General features: G+C 43.1%; 1 protein-coding gene across 6 annotated transcripts in view; it reads right to left on the reverse strand.

The window, feature by feature from the left end:
* Positions 1–23,521, reverse strand: part of TSPAN4 (tetraspanin 4) — a 453,985-nt gene that overhangs the window by 178,682 nt on the left and 251,782 nt on the right. For 3 of the 6 annotated variants that reach the window (XM_074918701.1, XM_074918702.1, XM_074918705.1), the window contains one exon: positions 20,050–20,129. In XM_074918701.1, the coding sequence (XP_074774802.1) occupies positions 20,050–20,112 (63 nt within the window). In that variant the 5' untranslated portion in view covers positions 20,113–20,129. Of the gene's footprint in view, positions 1–20,049; positions 20,625–20,705; positions 20,960–21,324; positions 21,438–23,521 lie in introns of those variants that run through there. The other 3 variants (XM_074918704.1, XM_074918706.1, XM_074918700.1) reach the window with 3 other exon arrangements.

Below are 23,521 nucleotides of genomic sequence, written 5' to 3' on the forward strand. Positions count from 1 at the left end.
CACTTCACTTTAAACGGAGGGTTTGCCATCTGTTCTGCCCTCTAATTACAAAATATAAACCAAATATAACTCACTACTGAATCATAAAAAGTAAGCTATAGGAGATTTAAATTCATGGGGAAAGCTCTTTATTTAATGCAGAAAGCATCTGCAAGGTTTTTCCTACGTCATCTTTCAGGCAACAATCTCGGGAAAATGAAAGGAGAGTCCTTCTCCAGGACACTGCCAAACATGTTCCTGGCAAACCTGCATGTGTCCCTGGGGAACATTTTCCTTCAGTTTAGGAAAAACATGTTGCAGGAAAACTTCTTCACTGATCTATGCATTAGTAGAGGTTTTACTATACTAAAATGGGTAACACAGTCGTGATAGTCTAAGCATGTAACTGGACTAAGAAAGTTTAAAAAAGGTATCAGCCTGTATTAGAGCGATTGATAAAGTTGGCCAAAAAAACCCAAACCCAAAACAACATAGATTAGTTTTTGGCTATGCAATCTCTTCAGTAGGGACTTACATGAAAAAAAGGCTTGTTCATTTTTTCTCCAACTATATCCAATTATAGGAGTACAGCATTTCAGTTTGTTGAGTGACACTGAGTCTCACTGTAATGGGAACACAGATACAAGGAACAGCTGAAGACAACACCAGGGCTTCTTAGAAGCTGGAATCACTTTTGTGGAAGAGCAGGAAGAAAGGAAGAGTCTGGGGGTTCCCTTTTATCCAGCCTGTTGTGCCTACAGGCAGCTCTGCCACCTCGGGTTGCCTGTGCTGCAAAATCTTAGCGGCCTTTTGCAACACCCCTGTGCACTCTGACACACAGTTTTGTTACAGAGTGAGATGTGATGAGGACTGGCAGCTGCCACCAAAAAGTGGCCCTTGTGTCCCCCGTGTGACCAGGCAGCAGCCGGCACCACCAGAGCATCCTGACAAGAGGGGCTGCTGCCAGGAGACTGGCAGTCCTTGCACGACCTGGAATTTCGCAGACGTGCAGCACTGTGCTCGATCAGGAGCTCGTTGCCTTACCAGATGAATGTGCTTAATTGCTATTTCCTGAATAGACGCGTATGAGCAAGATTTAATGAAGGTGGAGATGTGGGAAAGGAAGAGACAAACATAAGGAACTGGCTTTGGATTTTGCAGAGTCAAACATAACCATTGCTTAAACACATTTTAATACCCATCATCTTTCACTCTAACTAAGCACATTTATTGAAACCGTATCTGATGATAGCAGGGGAAGACTGACAATAGAAGCCTGCACGGCCTCTTACACATAAGGAACTACAATATATCAATCACGACCTCTGTTACAAAACCAAACCAAAAAGCATGTGCTAGTCAGACCCACAGTGGACAATATTCTCTGACCTCTCATGTGCATCATGGATTTAGACTCCAGACACGTGGGGTTTATGTCAAATCAGGTCTGATTAGTTTGAAGATGAGGAATGTAGCCATTGGTTATACCAACTGAAGGATGCTTCTGCCAGATTAACTCGGCCACTAGTTCCTGTGTTTACCAACAAAACAGGTGTTCATTAAGGAGTTGATAAAACTCCTCCTAGCACAGGCGAGTGCTCACTTTAAAGGGCCAGTTTGGTAAGATATTTGAATGGGTTTATGGGTAGAGCATCCTGTTTGTCAAAACACTTCCTACTGTGCAACATAAAAAAAAAAAAAAAAAGACAATTTCTAAAATTCTGAGCCAGTAATCAAGAGATAACTGAAGACAAGGATAGAATACCCACAATGAACTACAGGAAAAATAGACCAAAATGGAAGTACACTTTGGATACTTTCAGGGTATTAGGGGTCTTGAATTAAAAAAGAAAGGGGGGGCGGGGGGAGCAATAAAAGGCACAAGCTCAGAAATAGAAGCAATAAGGGCCTGTATACCAATATGAGAAGCTCAAGTACTAAAACAGATGAGTTGGAATACCTGCCAGTAAGAGAGCTTTGACAAGAGGCACTTACAGAGCATGGTGGAGTGGCAAAAATCAATATGATGCCATTCAGGAAGGGCAGAATAGGTCATAACCACTGGGAAGCTTACACTACAGAAAGATCCCTGTAACCTACACCAAGACAATACTATTGACTGAACAAGAGGGAAATGTATCTTTAAAACTATAGAGCTACAAAGTCTCTGAGCTATAGGAGTATGTGTCTTCTAAAAAAAATTACTATCTTAACCTCCAGAGCTGGCACAAATTGCCAACAAAATCCTTATCTTACTAGAGTCTGTGGAGGTTCTCACACTGGTTTCAACAGAACTGAAATACCATTCTGGGCTTTATATACATGGTCTTAATATCCCCAAATAAGACAACCATCAAAGAGCTGGAATAATTGCCCATTTTAGGTTTTCTGCACCTTATCCTGAGGTACTTGACACAGACTTTGGATTAGACAATGTTTGTCTGGTCAAGTGCAGTAATGCTTGTGTGGTGAAAAATGAATGCCAAACAAATGAAAAATGCTGAGGATATAGCTGACGTGGATTCAGAACAATCATAACAATAATAAAAATCAGTCACAATAAGACCATCTAAAGGAAATGTTTAAGTCAACTCCTGCCAACAAAGAGAAGGGAGATATTCAGATGAGCAACCACTTCTGCAAGGGCAGAATCAGTAGCAAACCTTCCTTAGGATCTTGTCCCTAAAGAAGGTAAGAAGCTGAAGTTAATAGGGAGAATGCTGGGTAAAAGATACAGAAGCGAGGCAATTCAGAGCAGTGAGCAGGCATCCAAGCAGACTGCAGCAGCAGCACTGGTTCTGCTCGAAGATCTCCTGAGAGGCAATCACTGTGCAGGCAAGAGCTGTAATAAGTACTGTCAATGAGAGGTTTGGAGATGATAAATAAGAACGGAGCTTTGTAAGACATGCAAATGAAAGTTACACTTCCTAATTGTGAATGACACATGCAAATTCCCACACAGGTCCTCAGCGCTCTTGTCCTCCCTCACTGCCTCAACGTATATGTGCACACAGGAGATCTTCCTGCTACCTAAAGTTTCTCCAGGCAGTGAGTGATGGCAAAAGGGTCTGGCTCCAGCAGCCCTAGCTAGTGACATAATTTCTCAGTAATCAACAGCTGCATCACATGTGCAACTAAAAGAGCATGGTTTGGTATCAAGTCCTCTCCATGGCACCTCCACCCAGACTTGACATAGCTAAAAGGAGCAGGAAGAATGCTGCATGGGAACTGGCATGTTTAACCCTTTAAAGACAAGACAGATGTCTTTCACAGTCAGTGACCCATAGCTTCTAAAAATTGTACGAATCACATTGGAGGGGGAATGGAAGCAGCCCTGGGCACATCACCAACCACTTCGACTTGCAGGAAAAAAAGAGCACCTGGCAGTCTGTTAATGCTGCCAAAAGATCAAAATTAAGCATTTTTTAGGGACTTGCACCAAACACAACAGTGCTGCTGCCTCTGGCTCTGGTACACTGTTTAACAGGCATGTGCTCCTCTGAAACACTCAGTTTGGAGTGGGGCAGCAAGGGCAGGGGTTTCCAGATTTATTCTACGTTTTACATTGTTTCTGTAAAGCTGCTTCCACATTTTATGAATTTCGTCAAATAAGTCATGAGTAAACATTTTTAATAGCTTATTCAGCTCCATCTGATACCAGAACTAAACTCTCCCAGTTGTATGATCCTTCTGTCAGGTTTACAGGTAGCAGATTAGAAGGAATCGTTAAAAACTTAGGATCAAAGGTAATTAAAAAAGACTGCCATGTATAAACAATATCTAGATCACTGCACAAAACCTCTGGAGTGTCAAGGGCAGCTATAAAATTCAAGCCAATAATACAACGTCCTGCTTAATTAATAACATTTTCAAAAGCAGCAGACAGCAAGTTTAGGGCTCCCTAGAAGAGTGCATCTACCAATTACAGAGACAAAACACAGGGCAGAGTGGAAGACTTAAGAGACATTTAACATTTCCTTGGTGATAAAATGCTCTTGGGGATACAGAGGTCCTCTGGTTCAGTGGCTCCAGGTGCTCCCTCCAAAGACTCAGGAAAGTACAGTCTACACAAATGAAGTAAGAAAAAAGAAAACCAGAAAAACCCTCTCAACTTTATCTACACAATTGCAACATTCATCTAAAGAAGAACCCAGCAGTGTGTACCTGCATGGATGACTGAATTCAGAGACAGAGTAAATTGCCAACAGAGGCAGAAGAGCAAAAACTGAGGCTAGAAAGGGAAAGTCTCAAAGCAGGGACCCTTTAAGGGGTATATGGATGCCTGCCAGCCCAGCAACACCCACAGAAGCAGTGCAAAAGTGGTATTTCTCCACTGTAGGTCATTTTGTATAACTGCAGATCTATTCTTCTCAGATTATAAAAGTTACTCAAATTAATCAAGACACAAGAAGCCCAAACCCTCTGCAGCTGTTTTTTAAGCAGAGCCTATTTTCTAGTTTTCAAAAAAAAACATCCCAACATGAGGTGCAGCAGTAAGCACAGAGGTAGGAGCTGAAAACTAAGTGCAATCTGCTAAAAAGTTATCACAGTGTTACAAGAAAACTCAGTCTTGCTGTGCCATTCTCAGGGCTTTGCTCACTTGGAGAAAGGGACTTATCATACTACTAGAAGCACAGCATCTAAGACTACTGAAACTACTTCAGCCTTCTGCCTTTCACATAAATCCTGGATTCTATGACACCACACATGACATAGTTAACGCTTCTGCTCAGTCTTGACATTTGGTAAGAGAATCACATGAGTCTGGAGTGTGAGAGGTGAGGACCGCTTTCTCGGATCCATGTCACAGATGCCTTGTTCAAGGGCAAAGTTCCTCCCATGTTCTGGAGGCAGAAGAAGGGGGCACAGACTGGGAGAAGTTGTAACTAACTGAAGAGTCTGAAGAGAGAGACTTGAAATAAAACTTCAAAGGACCTAAAAGATGTTTCGCTGAAATGGAAATTCAACAGGACATGGATATTTAAGTCACATTAGTCCATTGGAACACATCAGGCTCAAAACTGTCACCATGATAAACTCTCCCCAATACACATGACTTAAGTCATTCCCAATCATGAAAATTATATAGTAATTAATGACCCAAGTAGTGGAAATTTCTTGAAGAAGTTAAGAAACACAGGGGCTATTCAAACATCCTCTTTTTTCCTTCCTCCTACCGTATGTATATAACTATACATTCACAGTCACAGACCCAAAGCACAACTCTTTTGGAATCCTTTCATTTCCAGCTATAACATTTGACAATGCTTTTTCTTTTCTCGCACACCTATTAACCACCTAATAGCATGGAATGGCTGCTATTAGATAACTGAGTTTGTAAGGAGATACTGTTTTCTAATAGACTAAAACTTCTGCTCTGCTGAATATGTTCACATTTTAAGATCTTTTTTAAAATCATGTCTTCAACTTTAAGTAAATGAAGAAAATCCTACAAGTAAAGCCAGTCTAAAATATTACTATATTTTATTTTTATTTAATCCACCTTCAACTTTTTTAAAAGTTATGTCTGTATTAGACAACACGATTTTACAGTTTCACACCTAATGACATGCAGTGAAGCTATGTGACACAAGCTAAATGCCTCTCCAGAGAGGGTGATGAGCACTGGGTCCTGCAGCACAAGCAAATGTGGTGATGCTGGCTGCGCCGAGGCTCAGATTGAGCTCACCAGATTGATTTTAAAGCAACTATATGAAAACAAGTATTTTCTTTGATAATATTGTTCAAGTGATTTTGTGAGAACAAAAGTATTTACTTCCATGTGTCAGGCATTGTTTCTAATTGGATAAGAGAGGGACATTACTTATTTCAAATCTTTTGAGACTTCTGCAGTAATGTTAGAGATAATCTTCTATTTTATCAAAAGCAGTTTCAAATATAGTTCCACAGTAAGTAAATAGCCTGAACTGTGAATTCCTTCCCTAACAGGTATCCTGCCAGAAAAAGTCTACTGAGACTTTCTATTCCATGATCTATGAATTTTGCTAAATTATTTTGTTTGTACTGTGTCCCTCTTATATACACAGCGCCTCTTGCAACCACCATCTCTTATCTTGTACTATTTATTTCAAAGCAACTGATATGATTTTCTCTTAATAACCCTAAATATTCATCTAACGATGTATATTTTTCCCCCTATAACAAAATACTCCTATCCAATACATACACCTACTGTTCTGATATAATCATGGTAACTTCCAGACCTGATAGACCTTTAAGTCCCACAGCTGTTGTTATTCCAAATTCTAAGTGAAATAGGATCTTGTTAGCCAAAATTGAACACCCACTCACAGAAACTCAGAGTTACCTCACTCTCCCATACACATGGACGCAGCAACAAAATCGTTCAGATAAAACAAATGATTCTACATTCCACACAAAACAAGAGTATGTCTGGGGTGAACGTCCAGCTACTGTTTCCTATAGCTCTTCTTTCTTCTTTTTTTTTTTTTTTTTTTTTTAAGCATCTGCTTTTCCAGCTCAGGAGAAAGTCAGCAGCAGGACTGAACTGTCACAACAAAGTTTTTGTAAACCTCTTGGAAGGCTTGGGAGATCTCAGAACATGCAACTAAGATTTTGATAACCTTGTAAAAGCTTCTTACTGTGCCTTTCATAAAGCCCAGCTTTAGCTTATGAATCCCATTTCCTTGGGGGAAAATAGCCCCATTCCACAAAACCTGCATATACCAGTACACACCACTACATTCCCACTAACACCTCTCAGTGCAAACGCCAATGACAACATCCGTGCCAGGACAAGTGAGGTTGTACTTGGGCCTGTACTTGCAGGGAGGCTCTGTTTCCTTTCCTTCTCGCCATCACCCGCATGCAGGTACCCGTATCGACTGGCACAAGGATGTGGCACCAGCCTGAAAGCCACAACACATATGGCACCACTTTCCACAACAATGGCACAGGTTTCCACTGGTCCCACCGCTTCCTTGGAGGCTGGGGCTGAGCTGAGGGTATACAGGGGTCCCAAGGCCAGTGCTGGCATCCCTGCCGCCCCATGACAACCCCTGTGGTACAAACTATAAGGCACCTGTGGCTGTGGCTCAAGAGCTAGAGGCTGGACAACCCAGTGCAGCACAGTGACAGGCTTTTAAACTCCATCTGAGCCCTCTGGCACCATCTGCCCTGTCTTCTGCAGCAGAAGCCTCATAAACTTTGCAGCAGAGTCCGTGGGTAGCTGAGGCTTAAAGGTTTGCATCTAATTAACACGCGACAGCTACTGGGAAACCAACTGTGCCCCTGCAGCTTCCCCACTTTACAAGCACTGTTTAGAAAGAACGGACAAAGCATTTGGCAATAGGGGCGAAAGCCTAATTTGGGAACAGAATAAAGCAGGGTGTAGCTGCAGAGGCAAAATCAAAATCAAACTAAAACTACAGTGTGCAGCACTGGATCTCCGAGCAACTTGCCATGTAGCAGAAAAATAGTTAAATTGGACTGATATTTGGGGAAAATGGACCTGTTTGGTAATTAAGTGGAAGATTTGACAATTCTATTGGGTGACTGAAACAGTACATAATAGCTAATGATATCTGTGATGAGAAAAAGATGGCTGTTTTACTGAGCATAATGGGGACCGAAACCTGTAACTTGCTGTGCAACCTAACAGCTCCTATTATACCAGCAGACAGCAAAGCATGTGCCAAGGCTTGTGAATCCTAGAGTCCCCAGCCCACAGACACTGTGTGGCCACAGAGCATTTCCACATTTTGCGGACATGATAAAAGGCAGAGGAGAAACCCCCAAACATCAACATTTGGCTGGAATAAAAAAAAAATAACAGAGCACTGCCAGTTAGGACAAAACGAGCTGATGCACAAAGAGGATTAACTCGCAAGCAGTAAGCAAAGGGAAGCAATCCAAAAGCAGGTATTGATGGGCACAAATGTGACTCTGAAGCATCAAGGTCTGGCTCAGATCTCACCAGCAGGATGGAGCATTTGTGCAGCTCAGCCATGTGATGGAGGGCAAGCGCATATGCTGCATCAAATGGTTTACAGTACGACACCCCTTACTGCTTTCAACTTTCATTTTCTTTCTCCTCCTTAGCAATTTTTCACTCTACATATATGCCAGGGAGTTGTAATATCATCACTGAAATATGCCCACTGTCACATGCATGTGTCCTGAACAAAAGCATGCCAGGGAGAAAACAATGTGAGGGTGTGCTTTTGGTGTCACAAACAATTTCATAATCCCAATGAAACCTGGGTCAAGGGCAAATCACCATAGGGACTGTGAAAAATGGTGATGTTTACAAAAGATGTAAAAACCTCATGAAATGAAAAGGAAAACCATGTTCTTTTAGAAATAAATATGACATGACAAAGTACAACTAGTTTGAAGAAGAACGTGCCAAAAAACTTCAGACTTCTTATATGGACAGTTCTTTTGGGAGTCCATGGAAAACAGGATACAAGTGCCCAGCAGAGGGGACAACAAAGTACTATATATTTATACATAGATATATATACTCCTCCAGCTAGTAGGGGTGAGATTTAAAATGAAGGACCTTCTGCTGTTTTCATAATTTCACATCAGAATTACCAAGTTACTAAAATGGATTAGGTTGCAAAAGGGAGTGCTCCTAACACATGCACAGGGAAATCCACACTGCTATTACAGAGAAGGTGACATGTAACTGTAAGCAGCTTGTGCTAAAAATACTAAGCTGGGAATGAATGGGTTGGATGTTATTCTGGAGAGAGAAATTTCAACTGCAGTGACAAAACATGAAGTATTTCCAAGCTCCAGCTTCTAAATAATAACTCACTGCAACTTTCAGGTAGAAAAAGTGGAATCTTAGAGGAAGGTAGCAGCAGCTATGAAAGCAAAGGACAATGAAACCTGTTGGTTGAAGAAAGAGCAATTCCTTAATTTTGAAAAGGCTATGGAGTATTAGCTGAGAAATGAAGGTAGAGAGAAATTGAGTACTTAGAAAATGCCAGAATTTCATTTAAGGTTTTACTAGGGTAATGACACATACCTTTAGTTTCAGCAGTGGAAAAAAATGGGACTGTCTAGTCTGTGTTTTTTCAGGATTACAATTTAACCTGTACCGTAAGTGGAGACATACACTCTCCTTAGGAACAGGACATTTTTCTCAGTGATTGTTAATCGATTTTTCTCCAAGAATTATCTACCTAAAACCCATTTACAAATGGAAACTGGAGAGTAAGAAGAGATACATGTTGTAACTAACACACAAGAGCATATTCAAGAAGACAAACTGGTAAGGGTATGGTAAAAACGTTTCGGGTCCTGAGTAACTTTACCTAAGCAATACAAACGGACGTTGTCATCAATTACACAAAGGATTTCAATGATGCTTGTTTCAAATAAATAGATGTTAACTCACTACACTGTTTCTTTCCTTCTGACTTGAACCTGAGATCTCCCTGTGGCACTGGGGCAGTAATTTTACCTGCCATATGATCCCCCCGAAAGGCCTGTTGTTTTGCTGCCACGTTATCACACCTTTGCAGAATGCAGGAAGGCTCACATGGAAAAGTGACGCAAGAGTTTAGCCTGGAGTGTTAAAGACACTTCCCACTTTGGCTACCAGAAACACTGTGATCATACATACCCCTAGTTCCAGTTTCCACAAAGGACCACCAGGAAGGCAACAGCCTGACTACAAAGACAAGGAGTAGTATGTCTGGGTGCTCCATGCTGTGACACCGAGCTCTAAGGCACCAACCAAGATGCAAATAGAGATCCCTTAACACATCTGCCACCGGGAGAGAGGAGAGCAAGGGCACCAAAGCAGCACCATGTACAATCAGCATGTTCTCCACGGTAGAAACTGAATCCCAGCACTGACAAAAGACATGGAACAATGAAAACCTGAAAATGAGCTCTTAGTGCTTCAATGAATGGACTCATGAACACTCAAATTGTTCCTGGTTTTCTTTGCATTGAAAGGCCATCCAAAAAGCTCTCAAGGTTGCTGACTTTTTTGCACCAGACTGTTATCGCTACACAGTTCAGGGCTTGCAAAGATCAGAAAAGTACCAGTACGCTACAAAAGTGAAAAAGTCTCATGGTTAGAGGTCATGGAGTGATCTATGAACAAACAACAAAACAACATCTGCTTTTTCATGCCCAAAGATGCTTTAGTTATCCTTTGGTAGTGGCAGCATGTGTACGTAGGATACATTAGACCATTTCTGGGTTCTTTATTTTAGTTGGCAAAGTCATTCTAAAACAACCAAGTATTCTGCATGGACATAACAAGTACAAAGCAGATGGTGGATGTGTTAAAAACTCTGGCCTTCAAGCATGGGAGCTCATAACAGATTGCAAGTGGCAATGGAACTCAATTCACGTCCAGAGTTCCAGTTGTTTTGTTGAAGAAAACGGTATCAAATGTGTCACCTCAGCTCCTTCCCATGCTGCCACAAATGGATTAGTGAAAAGATTTATTCAGACATAAGTAAACAATTTATGCTACAACCCTGGATAAAAGTCACTTACAAAACAACAGAACAAATGTTCAATTGGCCAATATGAAGGAAGTCCATTTGCAAACATTTACAGACTTGACAGGAGCAATGTGGTGGATAGGATATAACTTAAGGTCAATTTATAGAGGGACTTTAGAAAAAAGTAATGTAATAAAATGGCCGTGAATAACCACATCTAAAAGTGTAGTTTCCACTGGGGGTGGGGATGTTAAAAAATTGTTACTGAAAGACAAGTGGTTTTGGACAAACTTGGAGCTCTGGTTTATGTTTTATGAAAGAGCCGTAAGTCCATCTCACCCAGTACACACCTTCATAATAGCCAGAGGTGAATACTGAGGGGAAAAGAGAATATCAGCCATGTCACCAAAATGCTCTATAGAAAGATGAGCTAGACAAAAATCCAGATGCTCAGTAGAACCCAACATGCTCATATATGGTGTGTCCCAAGGAGACTTGTACCCTTGCTGCTATGACAGGTGACTCCCAGGTTGCCACAGGAATTGCGACCAGGCCAGAAACTGCAGATACCACTACTGGGAGACCACAGCATGGGAGGGGGAAAACCCCTTACGAGGTTTGAAGCCCACAAGGTTGTCTCCTATGGAGGAAGCTATCAGATGAGGTACCTGGTCTTGGTGCTTGTAGAGAAGTGAATGAACACAGTCACCGAGAATCTAGCTCCTTTTCTGTGCTCTCCCTTCTAAATATTGCGTAGACAGCAAGGGCAAAACAACTGGCAATTAAAGAAGGAAGGAGGAGGTTTAAGATAAGCTGGAGCCTATAATTTTGCCACAGCAGCTGCTGGCTGCTACCTTTCCTTGGAGATTAAGGTTTCACCCCTCCTTTCTGCTCCTGGGGGAAGCACCTTGCTCACAGCTCAGATGATAGTGCCTCCTCATGCTGTTGCATAGCCTAAGCCTACTGGCACTGAGCAACAACAAAATCTCATTTCCTACAGTCAACATTCACCTTCCCTTTACCTGGCTCCATTCGGCCTCTTTAGATCCAGTGCTGTCTGACAGCAGCACAGAGACAGCATCACTGCTGCCTTGTGGGCTAAGAAAAAATTGTCAGCATGTTATACCAGCAAAGCCCCTACTGGGGGAACAACTAATACTAGTAAAACCACTTCTTGCCATTACAGCCTACACCAGTCCTCCGAACAAAACAAGCTTTCTTGGCACGAGCACAATTTTGCTGGTGTAGCTGCAGTTTATGCAAAGGCTTTGTAATCCCACTGTAGGCTTGCCACACAGTCATTTGCTAAATCAATGAGATTTTTGCTCCTAAGTGCTAAGCCTGTTTTAAATAAGAGACTTAAGTTGTTTAATTCCAAGTATTGTACCCCATGCTGGCTGTCTGATCATTAAAGTTGTTCACTGTAACAAAAAAAAAGCCACGCAGGGAAAAAGAAAGTGAACTTCACATGGGAAAATAAAGTGCAAGCTGACATCTGCAGTAAGGGCAGGTGGTTGGTTGGGTTTCCCTTCCTCACGGCACAGTTATCCTTGTTCTCCAAGTCTCAAACTAAACCCTGTTAGGTGCAGGGGGAAGACAGCTGTTTGAATAGAATGGGAGCAGACGGTAGTTCTACCACAAAGCATCTAGTAATGACTACAAGCGGAACCCAAGAAAGCTCACTGCCACTAAGTTACTACATCCAGAGGCCTCTACCAAAGTACCAAAGTCCCCATCAATAGAGCCAGGAATGACATACAGAAAAGAAAAGGTTCCTCCCTGAACACCTCAGGTAAAGAAATGTGTAAGCATGGGGTGCTAGAGGAGGGAAAGCATTAAATAAAAGCCAGCACAGATTAATCAGTACCCGCAATGAACATGTGTAATAAACAAAATCAGCACTAGTAAATCACTATCATTTCACGGTTATCAGATGCAGTGTTTACAGGCCTCATAGTGGATGATTTCTCAAACGAGTTTACAAAATACAGCTGGAGGGGAAAAGGAAGCTGTAGTAACCAGGATTTTCCTGTAAAGCATGGATTGCGGTGAAAACATGAAGATGCTCGTGAGAAGAGCAGATAATCAAGTACGGCGTAACACGCAGAGCAAAAACAAGAATAAACAAAAAGCGTTAACATAAGCCAACATGGATCAAGCTGATCTGGATTTAGAGCCACCCCTAAAGCATAGAGCTCAGGGGGACTCCAAGAATAAGATGACACAGAGCAATAGCTGCTGCCGCTGCTTTATTTTGAAAGTACTTGAGAACAAACAAAGGTATCATGGCCAATGAAAGAATAAAAAGGGCTCTATGAGCAAACTTGAATAGCAAGCAGAAAAAAAAACAAACAGAAAAACCCAACAAAACAAACATCCAGAAGTCTTGAAAGTCTGTGTATACAAAGTTACAAGACCAAGTCGTTCTGGCCCTTTGTCCTTGTACATCAACCCTCTGTCTCATCCAAACTACTATTTCAAATGTACGGCATCTTTAGAACAAGCCTCAGTTGAATCATGTTAAATTATAAAGCTCTGCATGCATTCACACTTGAAGCAGGTCGGGAGGGTTTTTTGGAGGGTGTTAGTTTTTCTGTTGAAGACAGATTTAAGATGTGTTACAGTATGACAGTCTAATTACAGACTGCAATTTCAATTTCATTTACTTCTGTTGCATCTTGTGATGGTTTAACATTTCCTGGAGAAACAATTACAGGACAGTACTAAGAAATACAATTTACTGTCTCCAATCTGCATGAGTATGCAGAAGTCATTCCATCCAACTCCACATTTCATTTTTGACCTAGCATTGCTCACTTTACACCATAAATACCAGAGAGAAGTGTCTTTATATATTTCATCTAGATACTGAATATTATTCATATAGTAACTTGTACAGATTTGCTACCTTAGCCAACAGTTACGTTCTAAATAAATAAATCACACAGCAATATTAATAGCTATCATGTTTGAAACACTGGTGTCTGGAGACAGAGACTGGGATTTTATTCTTCTAGATACTCTGTGGGTACAGAGCTGCGAACAATCCCCTGGCCAAAAGGTTCATATTCTAAAATAAAGGTGAAAAGGATCGAATACAGGGGCAGAGTGAACCGTGAGGTGACAGCCTATGTTGTGGCAGTTACTCTGACTTTGATCATATCCCCCCTGATGAGAAATCACGTGTAAGAAAGAAACACTGGCTAGCCTTCAAAAATCTTCAAGCCAAGATACGGGGGAGCAGGAATAATGATGGAAATGATCTCACCTACCTTTTGTCTTCCTCTGTATAGTTCAAAGTATTGGCTGCAACAAATTTAGTATCTGTCTCATCCAGAAGAAGGAATAAAATTTGCAGCCATTTCACTCACTGTTTTAAAAAGGCCAGTTTCTCCACAACTGCAATGTGCTATATGCTGTGGGTTTATCCACTGATGGGTTTTCCTCAGTTTTTTGTACTACAAGTAACTGAATTAGGTACAGTGGATACATTTGACAGCAAAACTTATAAGGCAAGGTGCTTAGTCCTTGGCAAAAAGCCTATCGATATGCTAGCAAACCTACCTAAAGCAATGAAGCTACTCTTTCTCATGAGTAACGGAAGCAGGAACTGACCCACAGCAAGCAATTTGAAGATGATATCTATTATATAGTCAACTTTAAGGCAATTTTTTTTCTCCTCTATTAAGAGCCTTCTGAGCCTGGTTTCCTAAGGAAGATTACAAAACGGAACTATGTTGGCTGAGTATCCCACAAATAACTCATGAGTCCATTTGTCACTGTTAGCCTGATTTGACAGATATGCACCCTTTCAAAGTCATTAACTTCCTACAGGTTTTCAGAAGTCAAGCATTTAGGTAGCAAATGTAGTCCTCAGTAATGCCTTCACACAGGGACTCCAGCATGATCCCCAACCCCTATTAGGCATCAGAATCCACACAGGGAGAAAACTGTATGAATGGCACTGCTACGGGAAAAGCTCTAATTGGTGCCCATATAAATCAGACATCAAGTAATACAATCATCTCTCTCTCACACTTGATAACAGCCCTCAATAGTTCTGCTTCTCACAGAAATGCCATTTTTCAAAGTCTGTAATTCCCATATCAAATGGCTCTCCTTTCTTTAAAAGCAATGCTCCTTAAAAATACATCCTCAGAGATTCCTCACAAACTCAGAAGCAGAGATAAGATGTCAATCAGACTGAGCAGTTTCTGGAGGAGGTAAATAACAAAGGAGAATCAGAGACTCGGAGGCAGTTAGAGAAAATGACATTCTGGGGTAAACTTCCCATGTTTTAATTACACAGAAGCAACGTCTGTATTGCTGTTTAATCAAATTTTTGTTTGTCATAATTATCCACCTGTTATACATATGAAAACACACAGCCTGTCTTATTTCTAATCAAACTGTCTTTTCAGAGCACCACCCAACTGGCAGACAAGTCTTCCCTGCAGAACAGCACGCAGCAGCTCCAACTGATAAGCTCAGCTCCACGGGATGAGTGGCAGCCCTGGCCCATCAGAGGAGAACGTGTACAAATAACGATGATGAGGCGGGGGGGGCCTGCTTTTAAATGGCTTATCGCTCTATCGGTAATTTTTTTTCCACCAACTTAAGACAGCAGCCAAGTATAACTACAAAATGATTGCTGTCCTCAGCCACTAAAAATCTGTGGAGTTTCTGGCTGGTTTAGCCATCAATCTCATTCAGCTGACTGATGGAGGATGCAGATGAAGGACAAGGAATCCAATTCAACAAAATCAGCTTTTTCTCTTGCAAAATTCCCCAGCTTTGGGAATAAGCTCAGCTAACAGCTCTCCTCAAGCTAATAATGTCAGATGGTTTGCCAACGAGGTACAAAGAAATGAAGAGACACCCCTCTGCCTCCACCCTCTTGCCAAATTTGGCCAGGATCACTCAAAAACCATCCAATGCCTCGTGGTGCATTTTCAGATCAAGCTGTGCCTGTTTCCAGCTGTCCTGCACACCCAGTCTTCCAATTATTACAAATATTTGCATAGTTCTTACAAGACATACCTGTGACACTGAAGTGCCAGAAAGGAAAATTATGCCAGTAATGAGGGATTTCTCATCTTCATTACTTCCCCTCCATCTTTCCAATTATGTCCAAGTAATAAAGATTGACTGCTGGCACTGGTGTGCCAGGCCAGCAGTACTCATTAGCACAGAGCTTCCCAAACTGTGGTGCACAAACCATCAACAGCAGCAAGGGCAGAGCAAGAGACCCACAGTTGGTCCCTGGAATCTGATTAATTAGGCTCTTGGTTTTTTCCACACAGATTCTAGTGCATTCACTAATGCTACCTGCCACTCTGTGCTTCCATACATTTCAGATTTGCACTTGGTGTCTCAGAAGCCAAGACACATCATTCTCAGGGCTGTATCAGCTGGGAATTTTATATGGGCCAAAGGGCAGAATAAATCACAGTGCCTTGCCTACCTCCTTAAGCAGGGAGGTGGAAAGCAGAGCTACAGCTGCTCATCCCAGATGGCAACTCCCAAGTTTTCAAGCTACAAGAGAATATTCCCCTGGGTCTTTGGGAGCCTACCCACTGGAATTAGAGTCTTCACATACCATTTTGAAGACTTTGACTTTTTAATAGTGCATACAACTTCAGTATGTTTTAACAGTGGAAATGAGACCCATGCATAGAAATTATTAATGGCAAGTTTGATAAATAACAAACTTCTTTGTCACCTTTCTTTTTGTTGCTGTCTTTCTGTGCTTTACTGAATCTCTCTGTTGGTTAAAGCATTCATTACCTGAAGAGTGAGATACAGGTATTCAGTTCTTTGATGGGCAACTTGCCACCAATCTAAATAGTTTTCTCTAGCACGGGATGTCTTAAGAAAATCAAGAACCACTGAAAACACAAGTACAGCTCTGTGCATTTTCTTTTTTTGAGTCTTGGAGGTTTGGGAGTTAGAAGTCAAAGAAAGTAGGAATGCTGGCATAAGCCAAGGGGGATTAAGGAAATGACATTTTTCTTTCTATAGCACTCTCTCAACCCTCGGGATATATCCTACTTTTTTTTTTTTTTTTAACAAAAAAAATAGAAAGCAAGCAGAGCCTTGGATTACAAGCACAGAAAGAAAATTCATTTTACTTACTGTCATAAAGAAACTTTGGATGTTTGGAGGACAGAATGTAGAAAACAAATGTTCTTTCCTGGATATTTCACAGTGAAATACAAATATTTCATTACAAAATAAAAATATTCTGCTTTGCAGAGGTGATCTTTATTCTCGAGGGTTTGGCAATTCAACAAAAGAAAATCGAAGTCCATAAAAATGAATGAAGTCAGGCAAGTATTATGTATCAGGTGACAAAAGTTATTTTGGGAGCTTACCAACCGGTGCAGTGATAAAATGATGGCTCCTCTGCATCTGGCAATATTCCAGGAAATGGCCTCTAAAAGGCAATTCCCATTAGAGCAGCAGCGCTGCTGTCTAATAATGTTTTGCCTGTGTTTCAGTACCTTAGTACCCCAGAGTAGCCACAAATGCACCAAGAGCAATTTGTACAGGACTCTTCATGGAGAAAAGAGCTATTCCAAGACTATCAGATTTTTTCTCTACATTAATAGCTGCCTGGTCTGCTGTACCAATGGACTGATTCAGCACTGACACTGACAAGGCACCTCAGAGTCCGACACTTGTGAAGGAGCTTTGTGTTCCCTTCAACTGTCATAAAGGGAAGGAGAAATTTGCCTGTTTTCACAGTTATATGACAGCTTTTAAAAATTTTACAGCGTGAGTGCAGCACCTAATCCAATAAAGCTTGCCAGAAACATTTAAAATCAAGGTCTCTCAGATTTTGTTTCCTACAAATTCACCAGACTTTTAAGAAAACGGTCTTTTCCTCAGAAAAACAGCGCCAATCTCACCAGAGTTGCACAGAGCTGAGGACTGTGTTTCTGCCATGCTGTGGGAAAAATAACTGAAAGTACTGGGAAATAGGCTGTAGGGCTGCACAAAATGGACTGGAGTTAATGAATAGGAACAGGAAGAAGAAAATGAAAATACGATTTATGAAAGAAATCAAAGCTTTTACTCAAAACAGAATGAAAAGCAGGAACAACCTATAATAGGCATCTAATTCACTTAATACAAAGACTGCTCTCTATACATGGAAATAACTTCAGTTCTATTTGGAGGTCAAAGCGTGAAAAAAACAATTCCTCTTCCTACCACTATTGTCTGTCACTAACCAACCACCTATGGAAAGGTGGAGGGGAAAGGTGGAGACAGCAAAAGTTTGATGAGAACATATGCAAAGAGAACTCCTGTCTTCTGGTAGAGATGTTTCTCCTTCAATTTCAGAAAGTAAAACATGACCCATAACTGACAACAACTTGAAAAACAAAACAGCATCATCATCAACCTGATCACCAGAAATGGAATTTTTTTTCTGCTTTTACTGAAGACAAGTCAGCTTAAGCCAGTACTTTCTAAAACAATCCCTTTTTAGTTACTTTCTTCACTGTGAGAAGGTGAAGAGCTGCATCTATTATAACTACATGCTGTGCAAACCTCATTTGGACATGATCATCATCAATCACTCCTGCTGTGCAGGTAGCATGTGAAAGGGAAACAAAACAGAAATCCTGCTGCAGTATTTGACACCACCCACTCCCCTGCTCGCATGCTTTAGTTCACGAAGAGCCCAGCTGGCATATGGTTATTCTCTCTTTTTGGGACCCCTCTCTTTTCCCTCCCTCCAAGCATTTGAGAACAGCTTTGATGGTTTCAGGGGAAAGACAAAAACCTTTCCTTCTCTCTCAATGGATTAATGCTTTCCTACTGCAAAGCAAGCCAAAGATATATTATTATGTACCATCTTGCCTTCGTAAATACACACACATTACTTGCAGCAGTACCTCTTCTTATCATATGCATACGCTTCAGTAGAAGATGAATATTGTAAAAGGAATCAGAATGCAGTGAGTATCCTTTGTGGCAGTGTCATACATAGTCCTGAAAGGAGCTATTAGTGTCAGCATCCTATTGCATTTCTCTAGCACACACTTCAACTAGCTGTCAGTGCTATAATCTCAACCAGGGATAGTCAGTAGAGGCACAACGCTTAGAAGAGCAAGAAAGATAGTGTCTGTCTTTTTCAGACAGGTCTGGAGGAAGCTGCAATATGGATCAGACAATATTTAGGAATGCAGAAGCAACCAGGGTCAGAGTTGAAAGACAGACTGCAGTCTTACCAACACTCTTTCTACCAGCTCATCTAGGGTGTAAGGAGAGCACCCTCCTTGTGTTTCACAGCTTTGCTCAGCACCATGCCAGTTCAGTGGACTTGCACCAGTTTATCACATCGTGACTCCTTGGTATGACTCAAGTCAGCAGAAGTTGCCTGCACTTTGTGTTTTCTGATGCACCAGTACTGCAGCATGCCTGGTTTTAAACAGCTGTACAGCAGCGCACACTAGAGAACAGCCCTTTCCATCTCACAGCCCTCTGTGTACCTCTGACAGCTCATGAGAGCACAGACAATCAGCAATACGGACACGGTAACATCCAACTGCAAGCACACAGCCCCTCCTTAAGTGCCAGGACAGAAGTGATGTCACTTCACAATACCCCTTATTTCCCTCAGCAAGTTAATAAACCACTCTGGAACAACGACACATTTAAAGGCACCTCCTGAGGACCTCGCAACAAATTCTCCCATGTAGGAATCTGGATGGGAGACTTTGAACTAGAAATCACTTCCTCCCTTCCCCTAGCGATCACTCTACTCCCTTTTTTACAGGACAAACAGAATTTGTAACCTGACCCCCCCACTGAGCTTCTTTAGCCTTCGTCTACAGCCTGTGCTCCATTTCATGGCAGTGAAATGCCGAGCCACCCTGCTGTTGGCAGCCACCTCATTTATTAAAAAGACAATGCGGAGATGCATGCCCATATGTCCCATCAGGGTGTCCAGCCGGCACACACATTCCTCACAGTGGTTTGATAAGCTCTTGCCATAGAGCAGCAGCCCCAGAAGAAGTGAGGAGGGCTCTGGTGTCCCTCCACCCTTCAGAGCCACGACTTCGGGAGGGAATGGCAAGGCTAGGACCCACCACTGACTGGGACGGAGAATGATCACCTGGAGATTCCTGATACAGGCTTTCATGTTGTGATGTGCCGAGCGTGCCGTCCTCGACACAGCAATGGATGTGAGCATGTGCTCAACTTTAAAATCATGAATGCCTCAGCGATTTCTCTAAGACTATGCATGACTTTTGAGGCAAGCACACACAAGAATGAAAAGATCAGGGTGACAAAAGGAGTGTATGGCTCTCACAGGAACACAGTGATGAAGGCATTCATGCAACTGGCCTCTATAAACACACTCTTTTCCCTCGTAGCACGGTTTTGAAACACAGCTGAAGGCCAGGAAATAAGAGGGTGAAGGAAAGCCTCAGTAGGTTGTCCACGCAAATTACTGAGGCCACAGAAAGGATAGCCTAGACACCCCTTTGTTCAGCTTCCAAGTTTAAACTTCTAAGTTTAAGAGCAGCAACAAGTTCACCTTCCATCCTAGTAAGCAGACACAAATGCAACCGTCTTGCAGTTTCAAACATGTACTCACCCAGAAGAGAAGGTTGAAGACAAACATTAGGTACTTGATACACTGCAGGCAGTTGTGAGCCATGCTGCACCTCTTCAGTTCTAGGAGAAAAATAAATGAGAGATCCAGGTAAAAGACAACGTACTTGTTTCCCTTGGGGGACGTGTACTTAGCCTTGGTGGCCTTAGGGCCTGGATTGGTGTGGAATCCAAAAAAAGAGTTACTGGCAGCCCCAAACTGGCCACCATACATGCTGCTGTAGCGACGAAAGGCGCCATTTGGGAAACTGTAATCCTTGCTGTCCAGGGAAGGGCTCCTGTGATAGGTCGACTCATCGGTGCTAGACCTGCGCATGGTGGCTTCAGCTCGTCCCGTCGCAACTGCTGCTCTGACAGTCGTCGGGTGAAAGGTTTGTGGTTTTCTTTCCTCCTCCTTGCTATGAATCCCCTATTGCTTTGCACCAGCTGTTCTTTTGTCTGCCATCCTGTCAAGGAGTTACATGTGCTGTACGGCTGCAAAGTTGGTGAACTGGAGTCTGCTACGCCAGGAGTTAGGGAGCAGCGTGCTTCCACATGAGAAAGACTTCTGCACAAGTAAACATTCCCTCCGGTGTCACAATCGTCCCTCCCGGCCCCCCCCGCTACCAGAGGAGAGAAAAAGAGAGAGAAATACTGTACCCAAAGCAACGAATTTTAAAAAAAGGAAGCGTGACCTCGCTCGGATGGCAAACGCCACACCAAAGCCCGGCTCCACATGCCGCGCACGGGCGGGAGGGTGCCGCCGCCCCGGGCTGGCGGGCAGGGGCAGGGCTTATCCCCGGGGCAGGCAGCTCCCGCGGCCCGCTCCTCCGCGCCACATCGCCCTGCCCCGAGCCGCGGGGCTCACTTGAAGGGTCCCCGCAGCCCCTTCGCGCGGAGGGAGCCCGCGCCCAGCCGGCCCCGCCGCTCCATCCCCGGCGCGGCCGCCACTCCTCCGGGGCTCCGCGCCAGCCCCGCGCCCCGCCCCGGCCCGCCCCGGCAGCGGCGGGGGCCGCCCCGCCCGGCGCACACCCACCCCCCCGCGCCTGTCGCAGCCCCCCGGTACCCCCCACCCCGCCGTCGCAGGTAGAAGCCCCCCCCGCGGTGTCGGGGTGCTGCCGGCGGCGGGAGCCCCCGGCGGGGAGCGGGGCCGCCCCGCTCCGGAACTCTCAGCACGGAGCAAGCGGGCGGCGATGGCGCCTGACGGGCAGCTGCCCGCAGACACAGGCAGCGCTGCCGAGAGGAACGGGAGTAAAGAACTGTAGTAAAAATGCCTTACGCGTAAGCGCTGGGGACGCGGCGGGGAGCGGGGTCAGAGCGGGCCGCGCCTCCCCGGCCGGGAAGCTCGTTTGTGGCGCTGCCGATCCATCACCGGGGCTTCCCTACTGCCCTCCGTCCCACGGAACCAGCGCTCGGCAAAATGTATCGGCAGCTCATTTGCTTCTCCAGCAGCCTATCTCCCCCTGGCAGGTAACTCACGGATTGGCATCGCGCTCCCTACGGTGGGGAGCGCTTCCCTAAAAGCCGGCTACTCCCACTGGCAGTAACGAGTCGAAAAGCTGCCACACACAACTTTTTCAGAAAGGAAAAATCTGACTGAACCTGGGGTAATTACAGTATTAGCTCTCAGGAAAGTAAGACTCATTTACCCTAAACCTGTGCCCTAAATTCCCTGGATGAGTAACTCGCTTTGTCTCTGTGTGCACCAAATCCTGATCTGTAGGATTGGGCTGGCCTGTCTCTGCCTTCACTTCTCTCACCCTCTGCCTTACAAATTTAACTGTAAGCTCCTGGAGCTCAGTGAGAAGATGGCTGGCTAATATTTCTTAAAAGGCTTGCCCCAGCAGAGAATTAATCAAGATGAAAACAAGTTTCTTGTATGAAGCATCTTGCCGGCCTCAGCACAAATCAAGAGACATAGGCACCAATTAATTAAAGAACAAATTAGTAAAAGTAAAATGAGCTCCTTTTGCACATAGCTTGAGCAGTTCACCCTTGCAAACCACCCTTTAATTCTGTTAATTTACAAACTGCAAAGCTGGTCTAATTATTTCCCTTCATTTCCTCTGCAAACTATAAATACGCTGGACATACCTGGTGCAAGCTTCAGAGAGAAAGAACTTGAGCACAGAACACAAGAGTAATAACTTCTGTGCCATCTGTTTCAACAACTCTGGATGACTTACAACTTTTTCACTTTTTAATTGCCATACCTCTAAAACCAGAGATACTTCATACCCATGCCAGAGCTCGCTCTTCTCCTTTTCATCCCTCTGTTTCCTGCGTGGTATAAACTCTGTCCCCAGAAAGAAGAATCCTCCTCTCCTACGACATAAAGATGGTCCCATGCAGGCAGATCTGTTCTCAGTCTGAGTTTCCAATACACCATTTATTTTTCCTATGGCACCAAACAATTCTGCCTCCAATCTTCCTCCTTGTCTGTATAGCAAGTAGACCATTTTGGCAATGGAAACCCAAAGCCAATTCAAATATTTGATATGTCCGCTGTCAGTATACAGAAATGCCTATGCACAAAGCTCCATATTAAACGGTAAAAAGAAAAACTGGGTACAGCTCAGTACACAGATTATGTTGAAACAGTGTCAAGTCAGATAATCATTATTTAACAACGGTGCCCATGGTATTGCAAGCATGTAACAGAGGCCAATTTAGTATATTTACTGTAAACTAGACATCTGAAGGCTCAAAAGCAGCTCAGTTACTGCTATCAGGATAATAAAAGGGGTAGAAATCACTTGATTTCACCTTTCCTTAAGGCAAGAAATCATCAGTTCCCAAGAGAATTCAGTCCTTAATATGGGTGGAATAATTTCTATAGCCAGGATCTGAGGTAGAATGGAGAGTTTCTAAATGCTGCTTTTAAATAAAAAATAATAAACATCAACACACAGTGGGTATATTTCAGACAGATGCAGAACATATGAGGAAGGCAGAGGTCCCACGTGACCCTTACAATAAAGGGTACTTTTACCCCAGCCTCCGTTCACCACCATCCCTCAGCACACCTCATTGAAATGACAACTTTTCAAAGGCACTTTAGTGTAAAATTTAGCTCTCAAGTCGTCGCTGTTCTTCTTTCTCATGCCAATATCAACAGCTAATTAGAAACACTGTCATTTGGGATATAGACATTATACAGCTCTGGAATCATTCTTTTTATTAAATCTTCCACGCTAGGAAACCCAGTCAGAGTTGCTAGCCTAAATGGAAAAACGTTGAGATAGCAACATTGCCCTGGCAGGCTAACCACAGCTTGGATGACATGCTTATATGTAGGAGTAGGACCCTGCACAGGAACTAGGAAAAAGCAATAAAAAAGAGAAAGGCTGATGTACTCTATTTTTTCCCGTCCCTGGTGGGAAGTGGATGAAAGGGGCAGTGACATGCTGGGACCCATATCAACATTTAAGCTGTTACAGTGAAGGAATAGTTACATGAACCAAGAAGAATAAAGC

Source organism: Athene noctua, chromosome 14, assembly GCF_965140245.1.
Source record: "Athene noctua chromosome 14, bAthNoc1.hap1.1, whole genome shotgun sequence".
Classification (NCBI taxonomy): domain Eukaryota; kingdom Metazoa; phylum Chordata; class Aves; order Strigiformes; family Strigidae; genus Athene; species Athene noctua.